Genomic DNA, 17823 nt, shown 5'->3' on the forward strand with positions numbered 1-17823 from the left:
AACCAATCCGGAAAAAATGAAAATGGAAGAGAAATTAATGTGAAAAGTTGGCAAATAATTCGTTAGAGATCACCTGTGTTACACCTCACCGTACCTCTTACTTATCAACCGTTGATCTTAATTCTCTAACTCCAATTACTCCACGTGGCGTGTTTTTATAGGTGAATTCAATTATGAGAAAAAACGCTTCGTGTATGTTAGAACACGAATCACCCCCATCATCGTCATCATCTTCACCATTTCTCCTGCAAAAACTTTTTTATTCCTTCTTCCTCTTTAGTAAACAAATCGATCAAAAATGGTCTCATAATTCTCTCTATATCTTTTATCACTTTCGAAGATTCCTCTTCTCGCCCACAAATCAAAATCATTTCTTTTGCCGACTAATTGAATTTCTTAGAATTCAACATACGCAATGAAAATGTTCTCGTCACAAAGATTAGACTAATCCGACTGTGTTTTTAATCAATCATCATTTTATTTAGGGGAGAGAAGTTGTAAAGTTTTGATTTTTTTTTCTGGGTTTTTTCTGTGAGACCCAGAAGAAGAACAGAGAGAGGAAGAAGGAGAAGAAAAAAATATCTCTTTCTCTCCGGCTTTCAACAAAATCTCTCTTTTTTCCTTCATCAGTGTTAAATTCGGATCCGGGTCGGGTGGGTTTTCGGTTTTTGGTGTTCGGATCAGAGCACAGTTGGATGTTAGCGACGGAACTGAGGATTTCAGTTTGCGGCTGCGGCGGCTGTGACGGTGTTTGTGTGTCGTCTTCTTTTATCAATCAGGTAAATAGTCACAATCGAGTTTTTGTGATTCCATTTTCATATGATTAAAATGTTTCATCTTTAACTTAAATTCTGGATTTTGAACAAACCTTGATTTGTTTAATCGTCTCCTTTTAGGTTCTTTTTGCTTACAGTCTGGGTTAAGCTATAATCACACGTTTTTTTCTTTCTCTTTGTCGTTTTTAATCTTCGTGGCTCGATCATTTTTGATTCATTTCCAAAATTCTCGAAGCTAATTCGTTAGAATCTAAAATCCTATGTTTTGATTTTGTGAGATTCCATGAAAGTGGCTTAACGTGTGAAAAAGAAAAAGTCCTTCATTTTCTTACATTTTTTTCTTTTGTCTGAATGAATTATTTTATATATTTTTTGTCCACTTTGAAATAAAAAAGTTTTAAACTTTGAGAAACTTAAGCTCACTGGTTTAGTGACACTTGTCTCTAATCATCGTTGTGTTTAGCTAGATTATTGTTTTTTTGGTAGTAATCTGAAGTTTTGTGATTCTTTATCATATTTTCAGGAGTTTCATCACAGTTTGATCAGAGATTCAGCCAAATTCTTGGATACTAAATGGCTGGTTTTGATGAAAATGTTGCTGTGATGGGAGAATGGGTGCCTCGTAGTCCTAGTCCCGGGACACTTTTCTCCTCTGCTATTGGAGAAGAGAAGAGCTCGAAACGTGTTCTTGAAAGAGAGTTATCTTTGAATCATGGTCAAGTTATTGGTTTAGAAGAAGACACTAGTAGTAATCATAACAAGGATTCTTCACAAAGCAATGTTTTTCGAGGTGGTCTCAGTGAAAGAATTGCTGCAAGAGCTGGATTTAATGCTCCAAGGTTGAACACTGAGAATATCCGCACCAACACCGACTTTTCCATTGACTCTAACCTTCGATCTCCTTGCTTAACCATCTCTTCTCCTGGCCTTAGCCCTGCAACACTCTTGGAATCTCCTGTTTTCCTTTCTAACCCATTGGTAAGCTACAAGTTGGTTTGCTTTCTTTCGATGTTATTATGGAGCTATTTTTTCTGAATATCTCGGTGACCTTGCAGGCTCAACCTTCTCCAACTACCGGGAAATTTCCATTTCTTCCTGGTGTTAATGGTAATGCATTGTCTTCTGAGAAAGCGAAAGACGAGTTCTTTGATGATATTGGAGCATCATTCAGCTTCCATCCTGTTTCAAGATCATCTTCCTCTTTCTTCCAAGGCACAACAGAGATGATGTCAGTTGATTATGGTAACTACAACAATAGATCTTCTTCTCATCAATCCGCAGAAGAAGTAAAACCTGGCTCTGAAAACATAGAAAGCTCCAATCTTTATGGGATTGAAACTGACAATCAAAACGGGCAGAACAAGACATCTGATGTCACTACAAACACCAGTCTTGAAACCGTGGATCATCAAGAGGAAGAAGAAGAGCAAAGACGCGGTGATTCGATGGCTGGTGGTGCGCCTGCAGAGGATGGATATAACTGGAGGAAATACGGACAAAAGTTGGTCAAAGGAAGTGAGTATCCGCGAAGCTATTACAAGTGCACAAACCCGAATTGTCAGGTGAAGAAGAAAGTTGAGAGATCAAGGGAAGGTCACATCACAGAGATTATATACAAAGGAGCTCATAATCATCTTAAACCTCCACCTAATCGCCGCTCAGGGATGCAAGTAGATGGAACTGAACAAGTTGAACAACAACAACAACAGAGAGATTCTGCTGCAACGTGGGTTAGTTGTAATAACACTCAACAACAAGGTGGAAGCAATGAGAACAATGTCGAAGAGGGATCTACGAGATTCGAGTATGGAAACCAATCTGGATCAATTCAAGCTCAAACCGGAGGTCAATACGAGTCAGGTGATCCTGTGGTTGTGGTTGATGCTTCTTCAACATTCTCTAATGATGAAGATGAAGATGATCGAGGGACACATGGAAGTGTTTCTTTGGGTTACGATGGAGGAGGAGGAGGTGGGGGAGGAGAAGGAGATGAATCAGAGTCGAAAAGAAGGTTTGTTTTAGCAATCGAAACACCGAATCCTCGATGACTCAGTAAACGAGACTCAAAAACTTTTTGATTTTACAGGAAACTAGAAGCTTTTGCAGCAGAGATGAGTGGATCAACAAGAGCCATACGTGAGCCAAGAGTTGTTGTGCAGACAACGAGTGATGTTGACATTCTTGATGATGGTTATCGCTGGCGAAAATATGGTCAGAAAGTTGTCAAAGGCAATCCAAATCCAAGGTTCTTTATAATCCCCTCCTCTGTTTTGGTCTGGTTCTGTTTATATGTTTATCGGCAATCACAAGACCAATTCTTTTTTTATAACGTTTTCATAATGTTTTTCTAGGAGTTATTACAAATGCACAGCTCCAGGATGTACAGTGAGGAAACATGTTGAAAGAGCTTCTCATGATCTCAAATCCGTTATAACAACTTACGAAGGCAAACATAACCATGACGTCCCCGCTGCACGCAACAGCAGCCACGGAGGCGGTGGTGATAGTGGTAACGGTAACAGCGGCGGTTCAGCCGCAGTTTCTCACCATTACCACAACGGTCATCACTCAGAGCCGCCACGTGGGAGATTCGACAGACAAGTCACAACTAACAATCAGTCTCCTTTTAGCCGTCCCTTTAGCTTTCAGCCACATTTGGGTCCTCCTTCTGGTTTCTCCTTCGGTTTAGGACAAACCGGTTTGGTTAATCTTTCAATGCCTGGTTTAGCGTATGGTCAAGGGAAAATGCCGGGTTTGCCTCACCCGTATATGACACAACCGGTTGGGATGAGTGAAGCAATGATGCAGAGAGGGATGGAACCAAAGGTTGAACCGGTTTCAGATTCAGGACAATCGGTATATAACCAGATCATGAGTAGATTACCTCAGATTTGAAATTTACTCTTCTTCTTCTTCTTCTGCATTTGGTCACTCCTTATAATAACTTTTAATTTCTGCTTCTTCTTCTTCTTTCATTTATTGGTTTCAAACTTTGGGGAAGGTAAAGGCTGTTTTATTGTTCATTCCTTGGTTTTGTCTTCTTTTTTACTGGTTCTTTATCTTATATTGAAATCAACAAAGAAGAAAAAAGTGAGTGTTGTGTAGCAATACTGCAATTGCTAACTGGAGACTGATGTGGATGTAACTAGAGAGACTGATAGAATCAAACCTTAAAATCTTTTTACTAACAATAGAAACTTGTTCAAGATCAAACAAGAGCTTTGATAGATAAGCAGATGTTCTTATAGATATAGAAACAATGAAGAGGATAAAGTCTTGCCGTCTGAGTTATAGATTCTCACAGAGGCAATGTTAAAAATGGTTTCAGGAACCAAGAGAAGATCTTTAGAACTAGAATCGCTGGAAAGGATCTTTTACATGAATGCAGTTCTTCCACCTCTTCGAGTGTTTCTGTCATATGCGGTGTTGAATTTGTCGACCATCTCGTTCATGTTGCTGCAGATTGAGCAAACAAAATTATTAACTGATATAACAGAATCCACCAGCCCGGTGAAAACCGTATCTTTCACAGTTCCTAAAGAACCACTAGTTAAAGAGCATTCGCTAGCCTATATACTTGCTTTCAAATACTTTAGAATGTTGCATTAGGTACAAACCTGGAACAATTTGTAATCATCGCTAGGTAAGTTATTAGTAATTTGTCGTTGTACTCCTGCAAAAAGAAAAAATGCCAGCATAAGTTGCGAAATATCTCAGACAATAAGCTACACTGAAAAGAATCAAGTGCAGATCTAACTAACTCACCATCAAGAAATTATCTTGAAATCTCTCTGATTCCATGGCAGGCAATCTTCTTAGCAGGCTAGATACTTGTCTCAGAACTGAGTTGTCACAAGATTTATCACCTACACACATAAATGAGTTGGCAGATAAATTATTACACTTACACAACTTTGACTATCTTCAGCTAGAATCCTGGACTGGTAAACATGAAACCACGGTGATAAGAATCGGAACTTGGGAAAGAACAGAATATACCTTTCTGCATTGCAGCAAGATTTTGGTAAAGCACTCTGATTCTGCTATTAAGCATCTTGATGGCACTATGTATACCAGTAAGATGAGCAGCCACTGCATATGAACGAATAATCAGCCAAAAACAGTAAGACTCAGGAAGTGGAGTATGATATGTATTAGTGACATAAGGCTCACACTGGGTTGCTGCTGAGCCTCCGTCAGATGGTTTAAGATGTGCAACATGATCAACTGATATCCGTTCAGCTTCAACTGTCTACATTGTATAACACCTCAAAATCTTAGTCAATGTACACTTTCATAACATAGATTAAATTGCAGAATGTTTGACAAAAAAAAAAAAAATTATTTGCAGAATCAAACTTAAGCACAGACCTCGATTGTGTAGCTTGTATGAGCGAAAATTAGCTGCGGGATTCCATCAATGACATGCAATTCTTCAAGTAATGAAGATCAATCAATGAAACAAAGAGAAAAGTTAGGATCTTGTAAAACAATCTGACCTAAATCTGGAAGTCAATAAAGATAAAGACTTGGGAAGATATCTAGAAACTCTGAACTACGCATATACCTATACTAACATGCTAACATATCAGAATGTACCCACAGAACCATATGACATTATAAGAAGCATACCACTTTCATAAATAGTCACTGGAAGATCCTTCTGTGTGTGATTGATAGCAGGGTTTAAAAGCACATAAACAGGAGATTCATTGATATCCATCAACTGTCACCAAGAGCAGACACAAAAACCACACTTTTAGAGACCAAATCTCAATTATACAAAAATACTAGAGAGAGCATTGGACTCACAGCTTTATGGATATGCATATCAGATTCCTCAGCATCACTTCCCGTAGAGTACCATCCCAGAATATAGAAATCAGGGAACACCTTCTTATCTAATAAACAATAAAACCAGATAAAAGTTCAAACTTTAATTTACGATTGCATCAATAGTTGAGAATAAAAAGAGTGAGCTTTAGCTTACAGAGCTCTTGCTTCTTCTCGAGGAAAGATCTATCAAGGGTTTGAGTAGAAGGATCATATAAAAGCTCGAAACTGTTGAATATCTCAACAGTACGACCTCTCTGGACACCGATCACACATCCGTAAACCCTAGGGTTTTGCTGGAACATTGCTTCGCCGTTGTTTGAGCCATGGCCGCTTGCGCAGATTGAAGCAGGAGGATTGAGCTGAGTTTTGACCCTAGTGTAGTGATCCGATATGTTGACGATTACCAAAGGATGTAGCTTGAAGGTTAAACCGCTTGATGACGAAGGTGCCATTGTCGATCTCTCTCTCCTTTGATGAATTCTTTGGTTTTTGGGTTTTTAGTTTTTTTATGAAGATTTTTTTTATTTAAATCAATGTGGATTCGGATCCTAGATCGGGTCTTCCGGGTCAACTATATGGATATTAGTTTTTTCTGTATGGGCCGAGCGTAGGACTTATATATGCGGTTGGGCCTCATGACTTGTTTTTCCAATTACATTTTTTCATTTTGGAAACTAATTATATTAATTAACAAACGAAAATAAGATAAACCAAACGATTGAGACTCATAAAATCAGATATCTGAAGTTGACAAAAAATGTACTAGAAATTTGAAAACAGACAACATTCATCAAATTTTTCAATATGAAAGTTCAATAGTTCAGTGGTTAGACTAAAGGTTATAATTTTTTCCACAAAATGTTTGATTTCTAGTGTGTAAATTCTTGCAAGTTAATGAAAGGAAAAAAAAATCTAGAGATGCCTAGCATATTGTAACTATTGTTGATGTAGATGAATTTTTTTTTTTTTTTTAGTTATTGATGAAATTAGTGAAGTCATGTTGGTCGTCCAAATGTGTGATATGAGTACAAGAGTAGAATCTACCTTCGTTTGTAACGCATTGCACAATCAATCAAGAAATATAACTAAACCCAGCAAAAATCAAGCAATATAATTTATTTATCTTTGGTATGATCAAGCAAATATAATTCAACACTAATAGGAAACTACAAAATTCAAAAGTGGCAGCAAATCGGACAAAAAGATAAAACATATCTTGATAAAGAAAGATAAAAAAAAACTATATTCACAACAATTCATTTTTAATTACGGATACTGTAAAAAACGGTTTTTTCACAAAAATAAATAACTAAACAAAAATGTGTTGGTGAGCCTAAAAATGTGTGTGGTGTGGATAATATATAAATATTAATTACCAAAATACTATCAAAAAATTTAATAATTTCTTACGAAGCTGTGACCAAACACAACAAACAAAAAAAACACCGCCACGAGACGAGCCAAACTAAAGATTAGGATTTGGGAGGTTGATGATCAATTCCGGACAACGGAGGAAACCATACTGATAGATTCAACGACGGTGATTGCGGCGGAGGAGTAGAAACCCGTTGGAAACATGGCGATGAGAGACCTTGTTAACGGCGGAGCCGCTTGTGCCGTTCCTGGTTCGTCTTCTTCTTCTAATCCTCTCGGAGCTCTCACCAACGCTTTACTTGGTTCGTCTTCCAAAACCCAGGTTAGCTTCCTGATTCCTTTTTGATCGAAACAGTGTTGACATTTGAAGTCTCCTGATTCCATTCTTCGCCTTTTCCTTGGTTCTCCTGGAACTAAGAAGTCGAATTAGATCTCATTTTTCGTTGGGTTTTGTTATTTGCTTGCCAAGTTTCGATTTTTCTTTCCGTAGTGTTAGGGTTTTAGACGTTCTTCGATTATGTCAAGTGATTTGGCTGACAATTGTTTAAAGGTTTAAAATTTCCTGAGAATTTGAAGAAATGTTGATGATTGGTGATTTGTTGTGCAGGAAAGGCTCAAGGAGATACCTAATGCAAACCGGTCAGGTCCTCGGCCACAATTTTACTCTGAAGACCAACAGATAAGGTCACTTCCTGGTTCTGAGTTAGATCAGCCACTTCTGCAACCGGGTGCTCAGGTTAATGTTGTGGAAAGTTTTGGTTTTACAATGGTAGTATTGACTCTGATTATCTAGCCTCTGTGATGGCTGATGGGTTTGCAATTTTTACATTAGGGGTCAGAGTTCTTCCGTGGTTTTCGCTCTGTTGATCAGAATGGTTTGGGTGCAGCTTGGGATGAGGTACAGCAAGGTGGACCTATGCCTCCAATGGGACCTATGTTTGAGCCAGTTCAGCCTACATTTGAAGGTTTGTGATTTGATCTATACCACTTTTATTTAATCCCGGATACAAAACGGTTAGATGTAGTGGTTTTGATATTGAATAAAAGGTAGTATATATTTTCACATATTCATCTTGAATCGAGAAGTACATAACATTATTTTTGTAGGAAGAGAAGTTAACACTGAAAGTGTTAGTTAGTAATTTAGTATAGCGACATGAAATAAATAGTGTGGTCATTTCTTTCCATGAGTCCTATTTCTCCTGAATGACACGTTGAATATTCATAGCTCTGTCTTAGTTATATAGCCTAATGTCGAGTGAGGCATTTTTCGTTTGCTTGCTTGATTAGTTTTTCCATTGCTTATATATTGCAGGACCCCCACAGAGAGTTTTATCAAACTTTCTGCATTCATTTGTTGAGAGTAGCCGTGGTGGTATTCCATTTCGTCCAGCACCTGTTCCAGTTCTAGGATTGTCACAAAGTGACAAACAATGTATACGTGATCGTAGTAGCATAATGGCCCGGCATTTTTTTGCCGATAGGGGAGAGGAATTTATTAATTCTCAGGTTTGCCATTTATCTGATAGTGTTCTGTAGCTGCAACATTGTGTTATATGCTTTCAACTTAGGTTTTAAGGGTCGAGTATATACTTAATATTTTGGTGTTATATCATTCATGCCCATTGCCCTTTTGAAATCAAGATCTATTCAATTATATAACGAAGTGTAATTACAAGAAAGTTCAGGTCCACTCTCCTTCATCTTGAGTTTAAATCAAAATGTAACATTTTGGAATGCAACGAGGTAGCACTGTCACTGTCATATATCACAATCATCTGTGGGTCAGGGCTTTTGTTTGGGAATTATAGCTGTTGTTTTACTTGGTAATTGTTCCTATCTAGTATGGATTTCTCGAGACCATGCCAGCTGTGCAGTATAGTTAAGCCTTTTGTTTGTTGCCGATGGCCTAAGCCGTTTTCTCTTCTCCATGTCGTTGGCTGAATATTTTGTTCGGCATTGTTTTTCAAGGTAAACGCATTATTGTCATCTTTAGATATTGATGATGGGATACAAGCTCGAGGTCATGTTCCCGGGAGATTTCGGGAGCTAGATGATTACTGGAATGAGTCTCAAGCTGTTGTGAAACCTAATTTACATCCTGCTGACAATTGGGCGGCTGAATTTAACCAACATGGGATGGATCATGGTGGTCCTGATTCATGGGTCCAGTCTTTTGAGCAACAACATGGTGTGAATGGGTGGGCTACTGAGTTCGAGCAGGTAACTAGCATAAATAGCTATATGATAGAAACTTTTTCCTTCAGTTGTTTGAAACTTCTCTTTGATTGCCCATCCCAAACATATGTTTATAAGCTTTCAATGAGTATCAAAGACATTATGAGGGCATTTATTTTGGTAGTGTAGACTTTGATTTCGATAGTCACTAGGGCATAGTTGTTCACAAGCCTGAATCTGTTGTGACTTTTTTTATGCTGTATTAGTCATCAGTGTTTGAGTCGCATTTGATATCCCAACAGCTTGGCTTTCTGATAATTTATCATGTTCTTCTGAAAATATTTGGCGCCTCATCCTTTTTATTTTCTTGAACTTTCTAAAGGGTCAATCTCAATTGATGTCAAGCCAAATGAGAAGTATGGATATGCAAAATATAGCTGCAATGGAGCAGACTCGTAAGCTTGCCCATACACTATCTCAAGATGGGAATCCGAAATTTCAGGTCAGTATAACCTACCATTAATAATTATGTGCTTTCGAAGTGAATTCCTTCATTTCTAAACAGCCTTTGATAGTAGTATCAGTCGGTCAGGTTGCTGTAAACTGTACTGTTGGACGACATATCTCTTTTCTGGGCTGTGATCTTTTACTGAACATAGAATTTTTTTTTGTTGGTCTATGTTCTAGAATTCGAATATCTCTGAAATCATATCACAAATTTTAATTATGCTTTTCCTGTTGACTTCATGTGCTGAGCTGTTCTCGATTTATGTAAAACTTGGCAAACATGTTTGGTGAATGCAGAATTCAAGATTCCTTCAGTTTGTTTCCAAGATGAGCCGTGGTGAACTTATTATTGATGAGAATCAGGTCAAGCAAGCTTCAGCCCCCGGGGAATGGGCTACTGAATATGAACAGCAGTATCTGGGGCCACCAAGTTGGGCTGATCAATTTGCAAATGAGAAAGTATGTATTTATTTAATGAAGTATCTGTTCACTTTAGGGTCTTACTTGCCACTTTAGCATGCTAATGTAATTGATTTATTGGTATACCTTTGTCTTGGATGGCCTTTGTATCCGCAATTGAAGCTCATGATGATAGGTTTAGTAATCTCGTGATTTTATATCTGTAACCTCTCTATAGTGGAAAGGCTTCAGCTTAGATCTCTCTTTGCACATTTTTCCAATGGTTCCTTATAGTTACAGAATCTGAAGTCCTGACATGTTAGAAAGTATATTGACAACGTATCATCTCTTTTTTCTCTTTTATAAGACGCATCACCCTGCATCTAACATAAGCTTCTACTTTGGTGTGTTACAGCTTTCACATGGACCAGAACAGTGGGCTGATGAGTTTGCTTCCGGGAGAGGACAGCAAGAAACAGCCGAGGACCAATGGGTTAATGAGTTTTCAAAGTTGAATGTTGATGACTGGATAGATGAATTTGCTGAAGGTCCCGTGGGTGATAGTTCAGCTGATGCATGGGCAAATGCTTACGATGAGTAAGTCCACTGTACTCTAATTGATCTATAATTTAAGTTCTCTTCTTCTTTTTTTCATTCTTCACAAATCTTATAAGTTCCCTTTCAATTCCATTCTGTTATCCTTGTGGGGGTAGGTAAGTGCAGACACAATGGGTGTTTTCAACTTATTTGTTACTTTTCCCCTATGCATTTCTCTCTGGTTCCTTAATCCTTGCTTAGGCGAACCTATTTTTGCAACTATGCAGTTTCATATCTACCATTATGATTCGCCTGTTTAAGGGATTATTTCTGATAACCTCCTAATTTTTATCTATGGAGTCTAACAATGTTTATCCAACATGCATCTTTGACTTTTAAGTTCATCTAACAAAAGTATGTGCCTTTCTAGGTTTCTGAATGAGAAAAATGCTGGAAAACAAACCAGTGGTGTCTACGTCTTCTCTGACATGAATCCTTATGTGGGTCACCCTGAACCTATGAAAGAAGGGCAAGAATTGTTTCGAAAAGGACTTCTGAGTGAAGCAGCGCTTGCTCTAGAAGCTGAGGTTATGAAAAACCCTGAGAATGCTGAAGGTTGGAGATTACTTGGGGTCACACACGCAGAGAACGATGATGATCAACAGGTTAGTTAGATTAATTTGCATGAATATTAATCTCCTATACCTTATCAAAATGATGAAACTTAGTCAATTTTCAAAACAATTGTCGTTGTGGATGCAGGCAATAGCTGCAATGATGCGTGCACAGGAGGCTGATCCCACAAATCTAGAGGTGCTTCTTGCGCTTGGTGTGAGTCATACCAACGGTCAGTGCATGTTATCTAGCAATATGTGTTTGTTTTGTTCACATATATGGATACTTGTGGTCATACATTTTTTGGAATTAGATTGGTAATTAAAATCTTGTTCTCTGTAACTACAGAGTTAGAGCAAGCAACTGCTTTGAAATATCTATATGGATGGCTGCGAAATCACCCAAAGTATGGAGCAATTGCGCCTCCGGAGCTAGCGGATTCTTTGTACCATGCTGATGTAAGTGCTCTTTCTTTTCTAAATTCTCCACAGTTGAATCTCAATATTTGTATTGAAACTTGAATTCCTTGTCTATGCTATAAACAGATTGCTAGATTATTCAATGAAGCTTCTCAGTTGAATCCTGAGGACGCCGATGTGCATATAGTGTTGGGCGTGCTCTACAATCTGTCGAGAGAGTTCGATAGAGCAATCACATCCTTCCAAACAGCATTACAACTAAAACCAAACGATTATTCTCTGTGGAATAAGCTAGGTGCAACGCAAGCCAACAGTGTCCAGAGTGCTGATGCCATATCTGCTTATCAACAGGTTCTGTTCTACGCACAGAAATCAAAACTTCTCAAAGTTTTATATTTCCGTCTCTTTCTGACTGTTTTTTTACTTGCAGGCTCTAGATTTAAAACCAAATTATGTTCGTGCTTGGGCAAACATGGGAATCAGTTACGCAAACCAGGTTTGATTTCAGTCTTTGTTTCTTGTTTGATGGTTGTTTATGGACTGGAACCAACTGAAATGTGGTATGCTATCATGTTTGTTATTGTAACAGGGGATGTACAAAGAATCAATCCCGTATTATGTCCGTGCCCTTGCGATGAATCCTAAAGCTGATAACGCATGGCAATACTTGAGACTCTCGTTAAGGTACAGTATAAGCTCGTAAACTCGAAAAACGCCATTTAAATTCCGATGCGATTTCTTACAAAGTCAGTTGATATTTTGGAACTTTGTTAAAACATAATGCAGTTGTGCATCAAGGCAAGACATGATAGAAGCTTGTGAGTCAAGGAATCTCGATCTCTTGCAGAAAGAATTCCCGCTGTGAGTAGACAAAGCAGACGATTAAAACCCTAAATCCACATGAAAATCTTACAAAGACGTTACGTCTTTTTGTTGTTTAGTTTTGTAAAAACTACAATTTAAAAATAAAAACTATGGGTTGAAAATTAATAAAATTGTTATTGTTTTTACCCTCGTAAAATAATGCAAAGAATCAGTAAGCAAAAAGGAATTGATACATTCATGATGCATTGTATAATGTATTGTAATAACTTGTCTTGGTCCAGAGAGAGAATGTATTTGTAATAACTTGACACTGACTTCAGAATTGGACGTAAAGTGACACATTCATGCATTGTATCAAACATTGTTAATCTGAATATATATATGGTCCCAAAATTAGTACTTAAGTGGGAATATATATCGTGGTCCAAAAAAACTTGAGTACAGAGATAACATTATTTGAATCGAATATGTTGTACTATAGAGTTTTTCTCAATCCTGTAAGGTTGGACCTATATATGCTCTAATTGCTAGTCTTTGTCTTAAACTATGAATGGGTGGGACTAATTACATATTTTAAACGCTATGCATAATGCATTTGACCTAGTTTTCTGCAGCGCACCGAAAACTTTGATGAACAGTGCAAAACGTGATAAACATATGAAAAACATTGCAAAAAAAGATTCTTACACTTGAATCCGCAGAATATCTCAGAGAAACAGTTACTTGCTAAGTGTTTTTATACACATAACCAACTAGATTATATAAACGACATTGAAACAACTATGAATTATTTTAACGTAGGAACTAGGAAGTGATACTTGAATAGAATGAGCCGACCTATGGAATGGATACTAAATGACCTAAGAAGACCACAGAGGTAACAATCATCAAAAGTAGGAAGAAGGACGAAGGTAGGGGACCATAAACATAGTGTAAATAATAATAGGATACATTTTCATATAAGACGTATAGTAGCAGAAGCTTATAACAAGCTTGGCTTTTGAGTAGAAAGAGACGTCATATATTGCCATATCCTCGAAGAATTGTCTTGAAAAAGGGGGTCTCACGGAGATAGCACAACGATATGATATCGTCCCAAACCTAAGAAAACCTTATTCATTTTTACCCCTTCCTCCTTCTTGAGAGCTACATCTTTATATGTACGTTGGTTAATTTCTTTAGTTGACGTTTGATCATCATATTAGATGTGAAGTATGTTTTTTTTTTCTTAACGAAAAAAAAAAGAAAAGAAGTATTTTTTCTCGCCAAGAGTGTCAAAGAAAATAAGGAGTTGCTCATATAAATATGTTAATGTCGGTTTGAGAGTGCTAATTTTTTTGTTAAACGGTAAAAAGAAATGCATTGTTATGTGCATGCATGCAAGCTTTTACCGTTAAGAAATGTTAAATAGCTATACACATATCTTGTTTAGATTTGTTTTTTTTTTCCTTTTTTGTGTGAAATGAATGGTGACGCATTCACATACTGGTTTGTATGTTAGACATTTTTCATTTTTGTAAATATGGTACTTTTTTACCATTCACTTTTTTTTCCACGGTCGTGGTAATAACTATACGACGGTTAATTACATTGTATATTATTTTAAAACTGAAAATGTTATCTTATCATGATTTACACTAATTTGTTACTCTAATTACACAGTAGAACATTAAGTACAAAGAATTTAAACCCAAAAAAAATTAAAAAAAATAGTAAAAACTATATGAGTTGTGGCATTTGACTCACTGCATCATTTTCTTTTTTTTTGCAATTTTTCTTTTTATATACTCTTCTCTGGAACTATAGGTTTCTGTTTTGTCACAGGTTTCAGACCAAACTTTCACCAAATTAACAAACTGATTTCATACAAAACTGAACGAAATTAAGTAGATATTCCAATAAGAGCCGATAAGAGCAGATCACGATAACTATACTATACCCGTGATTACAGTATAGTTCTGACCAATTGTGCATCACGTGATTCTCTAGCCACCACAGTCTTACTCTATACCTATAGCTAATGAGAGTACGCAGCTACACCTTGCAGGTTTAAAATTCCTTACTTTTCAAAAAATCGGTATATATAATAGAAGTATCATTATATTTTGAATAAAACGAGAACTTGAGATCTAAATGGTTCATATGTGGTGTGTACCGTGTGTTAAGTGATTGAAAAAATTCTAGTTTTTTCAATTGAAATTTCATAATTAATATGAGTTCAAATTATATGACTATGTGATTTGCAATGGTGACTAAAAAAGTAGGGACATATTTTCATAGAATAGTGAAAGAATAAATCTACACCAAGGTTGAAGATATGGCCGCAATATGATGGACCAATTAGATTGTCACTGGTAACATGTGTGTGTGTATATGTAATCGTGTCGTCGTGTCTAAGTTTCATTTGATCCAAGAATATGAAACACAATGTCCTACATGGTAGCATACTATGTCATATTTTCATAGCTAGATCAGTCCCATCCCATACCTTGTACGTAAATTTTCCATATTATATTTCGTTAGAAACTAGTTTAATTTCCCTCCCCCCCCCCCCCCCCCCCCAAAAAAAAAAAAAAAAAAAAATCTTTGGAAAACTAAGAACTCCAAAATAACCAAAAGCCGAGAACCAAACAAATTATCATACTAGTTTTTTCTAAAACAAAAATCTCCAACAAAACCAATGTTTCCATTCGAATGGCTAACTTTTTTCAAAAACGAGTTTTTAGGCTAGCCATTTTGAAAACTACGTTTCAGTTCAAAGAGCATGACCGATCTCAAGTGTGTTGTAGTGTAGGCCTGGTAGTTACGAGTTCAACCAGATTAGGCTTGTAGAGTGATCATTATGCATAAAGCTTTTCCGATCCTTTAGTATTCCCACTTAACATTATTTTATTAATATTGCTTATATAATAAATTAAGAAGAGTAAAATGGTAGGGATCAGTCATGGATCATTGTGCTAATTAATCTATTTTTTATTTCATCATTAGTATTTTGTGACCAAATTTTTCTTAAGTATTTGTCATAAGTATAAGCCATAAGAATTTTTATTCTAGAATCGGATTTTTGAGTATATATTACAATTGTTATGGATAGTTGGACATGTCGTCGGCAAAGTATCTATCTAGTCAAGTTCAGTTTCTGATATGGGATTCACATAAAATTATGGACTATAACTAATTTCGATCTAGGGACTAAGACATTTTTTGTATTCAGATATTCTGAAGTAGATTTTATAATAACTTTTAACCTGCAATATATAGGTGCATGTGACTAGTACTTTTACAAATCAGGAGATGACAACTATACAAAATTTTGTTACATTAGTTTTATACTACCATAATTATGAAACCGCACGAAAACGTAAAAGTGTGTTTAATATTTTTATTTTTGTTTTTCGTTTTGGAATGTTTATTAAAATGTATATCAATAAAGAACTTTGAAATTTTTAGTTTGTTTAATTATTTTAATTTCTCGATTTAAATATTAGTTATTGTATTAGCTAGGTTCTTTCTCTTTTAACGATTATCGGTAGTTAATATATATGGAACTAAAATATATTGCTGAGTTAATATATATAAATATTAGTTATTTTATTTAATTAAAATATAATATATTCTCTTAATGTTATCAATTGATCAATCTATTCTACCTATTTATAACTTGTTATAGATTGCTGAGTTGTATTTTCCTCATAGCCACATCATACATAGCATGTTGGCTAAGATGAACGTATCTTCCATTAAGAATGGATATTAACTACATATGGTTTTATATTATATTATAGTCTTTAACCAGTTATACAGATTTTAGATTATCAAGTTGGAATATTTGTACGTGTGATAGCTAGTTGATACATGTCAATTTAGGTGACCATTTTTGGACGTTAAAGTTTACAAATATTACATTGAAAAACATGAACCAGCTGTGTGAACCTGCGGGCGGGCCATGAAACTGTGTTTCTAGGTGAACTTTTGTTGTCGGAGTATCCACTTGTTGAGTAATGGTAGTCAGTATTTTCGTCCCGGTTGGTCGAAAAACATAGTTCATTTAGTCATGAAATGTAATTAAGTGCTGCCTTTTTTTTGTTTCACTGATTCTAACTCGAACTTAAGATTAAAATTTGGTGTATATCATTTGAATCTAATGCTGAACGGTTTCATTATTCTATGTACAATTTCTCTTTCGAAAAATGTTGGTTTCGATCGCAATGAATAAAAAGATGAACTATAAAGAGTTGCACACACACACACACACGTATACACATAAGAATATCTTTCATCACAATGATATATATACTTTTTTTGTTTCCTTTTTATTTTCTTTGTTAAAGAGTCCTTTTTGTTTCACGTGAATTAAAGGCTTGTGATATATTTGTGGTTAAAGTTTTTCTTCTTGTGAAATTACATTATATATATATATATATATATATATATATATATATATTTGAAAAACATTCGGTTAAATCTCTCTAGCTTTTTGTAGGCCAAAAAAAATCTCGAATCTCTCTAGTTTAAAGTTCCTGTCTTAGCAATTTAGCCAAAATGTCAGCTAAATTAAGCATAGCCCCCACTTATTTAGTAAAAACGATAGCTAAAGTTCAGCTGTTTTTATGACCCAAAAAAAAACCATTTCGAATTTCGATCATTAGACATTAATGACGCATACATCGACAATGGATTGCGTGTGGTCTATTTATTATGATAAGAAACTCGTTTAGGTTCTAGAGCTTAATTTTCTTTAAACTGATTTCCTCAATTTGTTTGTATAAAATTATCCCCTTTAGCATATACGATGATATCATCATTCACTTCAGAGAAATTTAACTTGGCGATTTAGAGTGGATCAGTGGAACAACCATTCTCTTGGAATAACATTTGATGAAAGTAAGTGTGGTTTTAAGACCTTTATGTTAAATGTATATTTTAAAGCGCTTTCAATTAGTTAAAAGAATTGTAATTTTTATATTTATAATGTTAGTTCCTCTTGGATAAGTCTGTTTCATGCCAAAGTCATTATAGATATAGAAAGTGCTCACTTAGGGTTGGTTACACAATATTTTTATAGAAACATTTGGTGGAAGCAAGTGGAAATTCAGACCATAGATTAAAAAGAGGACATTGACAACTCTAACTCTCTCTATATGAGTGTAAATATTAAAGGACCACTTCATCATCTAAACCCTCTACCCGAAGTCAAAGATCCATTTTCTCTTAAAGTTGTTTAATGCGAAGCCCCTTTACTTTAATTTCTTTTTAGGTAGACTTGTACCGATGGTTGAGTTTAGGGGCCGATCAATGTTTTCAGATTCGAACCAAAAACAACAAATCAAAAAATTATTCGGATCGCCTATTGAAGT

The 17823-nt window shown here is 35.9% G+C and overlaps 3 protein-coding genes and 2 long non-coding RNA genes across 5 annotated transcripts; 3 read left to right on the forward strand and 2 right to left on the reverse strand.

The window, feature by feature from the left end:
- Positions 1 to 147: 147 nt before the first annotated feature.
- On the forward strand, positions 148 to 3960 carry WRKY2 (WRKY DNA-binding protein 2). The gene is made up of 5 exons (NM_125010.3): positions 148 to 779; positions 1300 to 1754; positions 1832 to 2787; positions 2863 to 3021; positions 3128 to 3960. Exons 2-5 carry the CDS (start codon positions 1350 to 1352, stop codon positions 3669 to 3671), a joined length of 2064 nt encoding a protein of 687 aa, NP_200438.1. The 5' UTR covers positions 148 to 779; positions 1300 to 1349; the 3' UTR covers positions 3672 to 3960.
- Positions 3918 to 6139, reverse strand: CSN6A (COP9 signalosome subunit 6A). The gene is made up of 9 exons (NM_125011.4): positions 5767 to 6139; positions 5589 to 5677; positions 5409 to 5502; positions 5148 to 5209; positions 4950 to 5028; positions 4776 to 4868; positions 4542 to 4642; positions 4394 to 4449; positions 3918 to 4232 (listed from the first exon to the last, which is right to left on the reverse strand). Exons 1-9 carry the CDS (start codon positions 6062 to 6064, stop codon positions 4151 to 4153), a joined length of 954 nt encoding a protein of 317 aa, NP_568839.1. The 5' UTR covers positions 6065 to 6139; the 3' UTR covers positions 3918 to 4150.
- Positions 6140 to 7029: 890 nt separating this feature from the next.
- PEX5 (peroxin 5) lies at positions 7030 to 12840 on the forward strand. Its single transcript, NM_125012.5, has 15 exons — positions 7030 to 7308; positions 7594 to 7722; positions 7819 to 7951; positions 8302 to 8495; positions 8958 to 9209; positions 9547 to 9666; positions 9969 to 10130; positions 10486 to 10667; positions 11038 to 11272; positions 11370 to 11454; positions 11571 to 11680; positions 11768 to 11992; positions 12072 to 12137; positions 12231 to 12325; positions 12428 to 12840. The coding sequence occupies exons 1-15, from the start codon at positions 7189 to 7191 to the stop codon at positions 12504 to 12506; spliced, it is 2187 nt and encodes a 728-aa protein (NP_200440.1). The 5' UTR covers positions 7030 to 7188; the 3' UTR covers positions 12507 to 12840.
- Positions 12841 to 13263: 423 nt separating this feature from the next.
- Positions 13264 to 13806, forward strand: AT5G08465. Its single transcript, NR_143081.1, has one exon. It is a non-coding gene; the product is annotated as an other RNA (long non-coding RNA).
- Positions 13374 to 13613, reverse strand: AT5G08475. Its single transcript, NR_143082.1, has one exon. It is a non-coding gene; the product is annotated as an other RNA (long non-coding RNA).
- Positions 13807 to 17823: the final 4017 nt, after the last annotated feature.

Source organism: Arabidopsis thaliana, chromosome 5, assembly GCF_000001735.4.
Source record: "Arabidopsis thaliana chromosome 5, partial sequence".
In the NCBI taxonomy this organism is placed as follows: Eukaryota; Viridiplantae; Streptophyta; class Magnoliopsida; order Brassicales; family Brassicaceae; genus Arabidopsis; species Arabidopsis thaliana.

Bases quoted from the DNA above. Each gene is read 5' to 3' on its own strand.
- WRKY2 (NM_125010.3), top strand. From the start codon at position 1,350: ATGGCTGGTTTTGATGAAAATGTTGCTGTGATGGGAGAATGGGTGCCT. The intron at 1,755-1,831 runs GTAAGCTACAAG...GTGACCTTGCAG, and splicing joins TTTTCCTTTCTAACCCATTG to GCTCAACCTTCTCCAACTAC. The intron at 2,788-2,862 runs GTTTGTTTTAGC...TTGATTTTACAG, and splicing joins GAATCAGAGTCGAAAAGAAG to GAAACTAGAAGCTTTTGCAG.
- CSN6A (NM_125011.4), bottom strand. From the start codon at position 6,064: ATGGCACCTTCGTCATCAAGCGGTTTAACCTTCAAGCTACATCCTTTG. The intron at 5,678-5,766 runs GTAAGCTAAAGC...ATTGTTTATTAG, and splicing joins CGAGAAGAAGCAAGAGCTCT to ATAAGAAGGTGTTCCCTGAT. The intron at 5,503-5,588 runs GTGAGTCCAATG...TCTTGGTGACAG, and splicing joins ATATGCATATCCATAAAGCT to TTGATGGATATCAATGAATC.
- PEX5 (NM_125012.5), top strand. From the start codon at position 7,189: ATGGCGATGAGAGACCTTGTTAACGGCGGAGCCGCTTGTGCCGTTCCT. The intron at 11,273-11,369 runs GTTAGTTAGATT...TTGTGGATGCAG, and splicing joins AGAACGATGATGATCAACAG to GCAATAGCTGCAATGATGCG. The intron at 12,326-12,427 runs GTACAGTATAAG...AACATAATGCAG, and splicing joins TACTTGAGACTCTCGTTAAG to TTGTGCATCAAGGCAAGACA.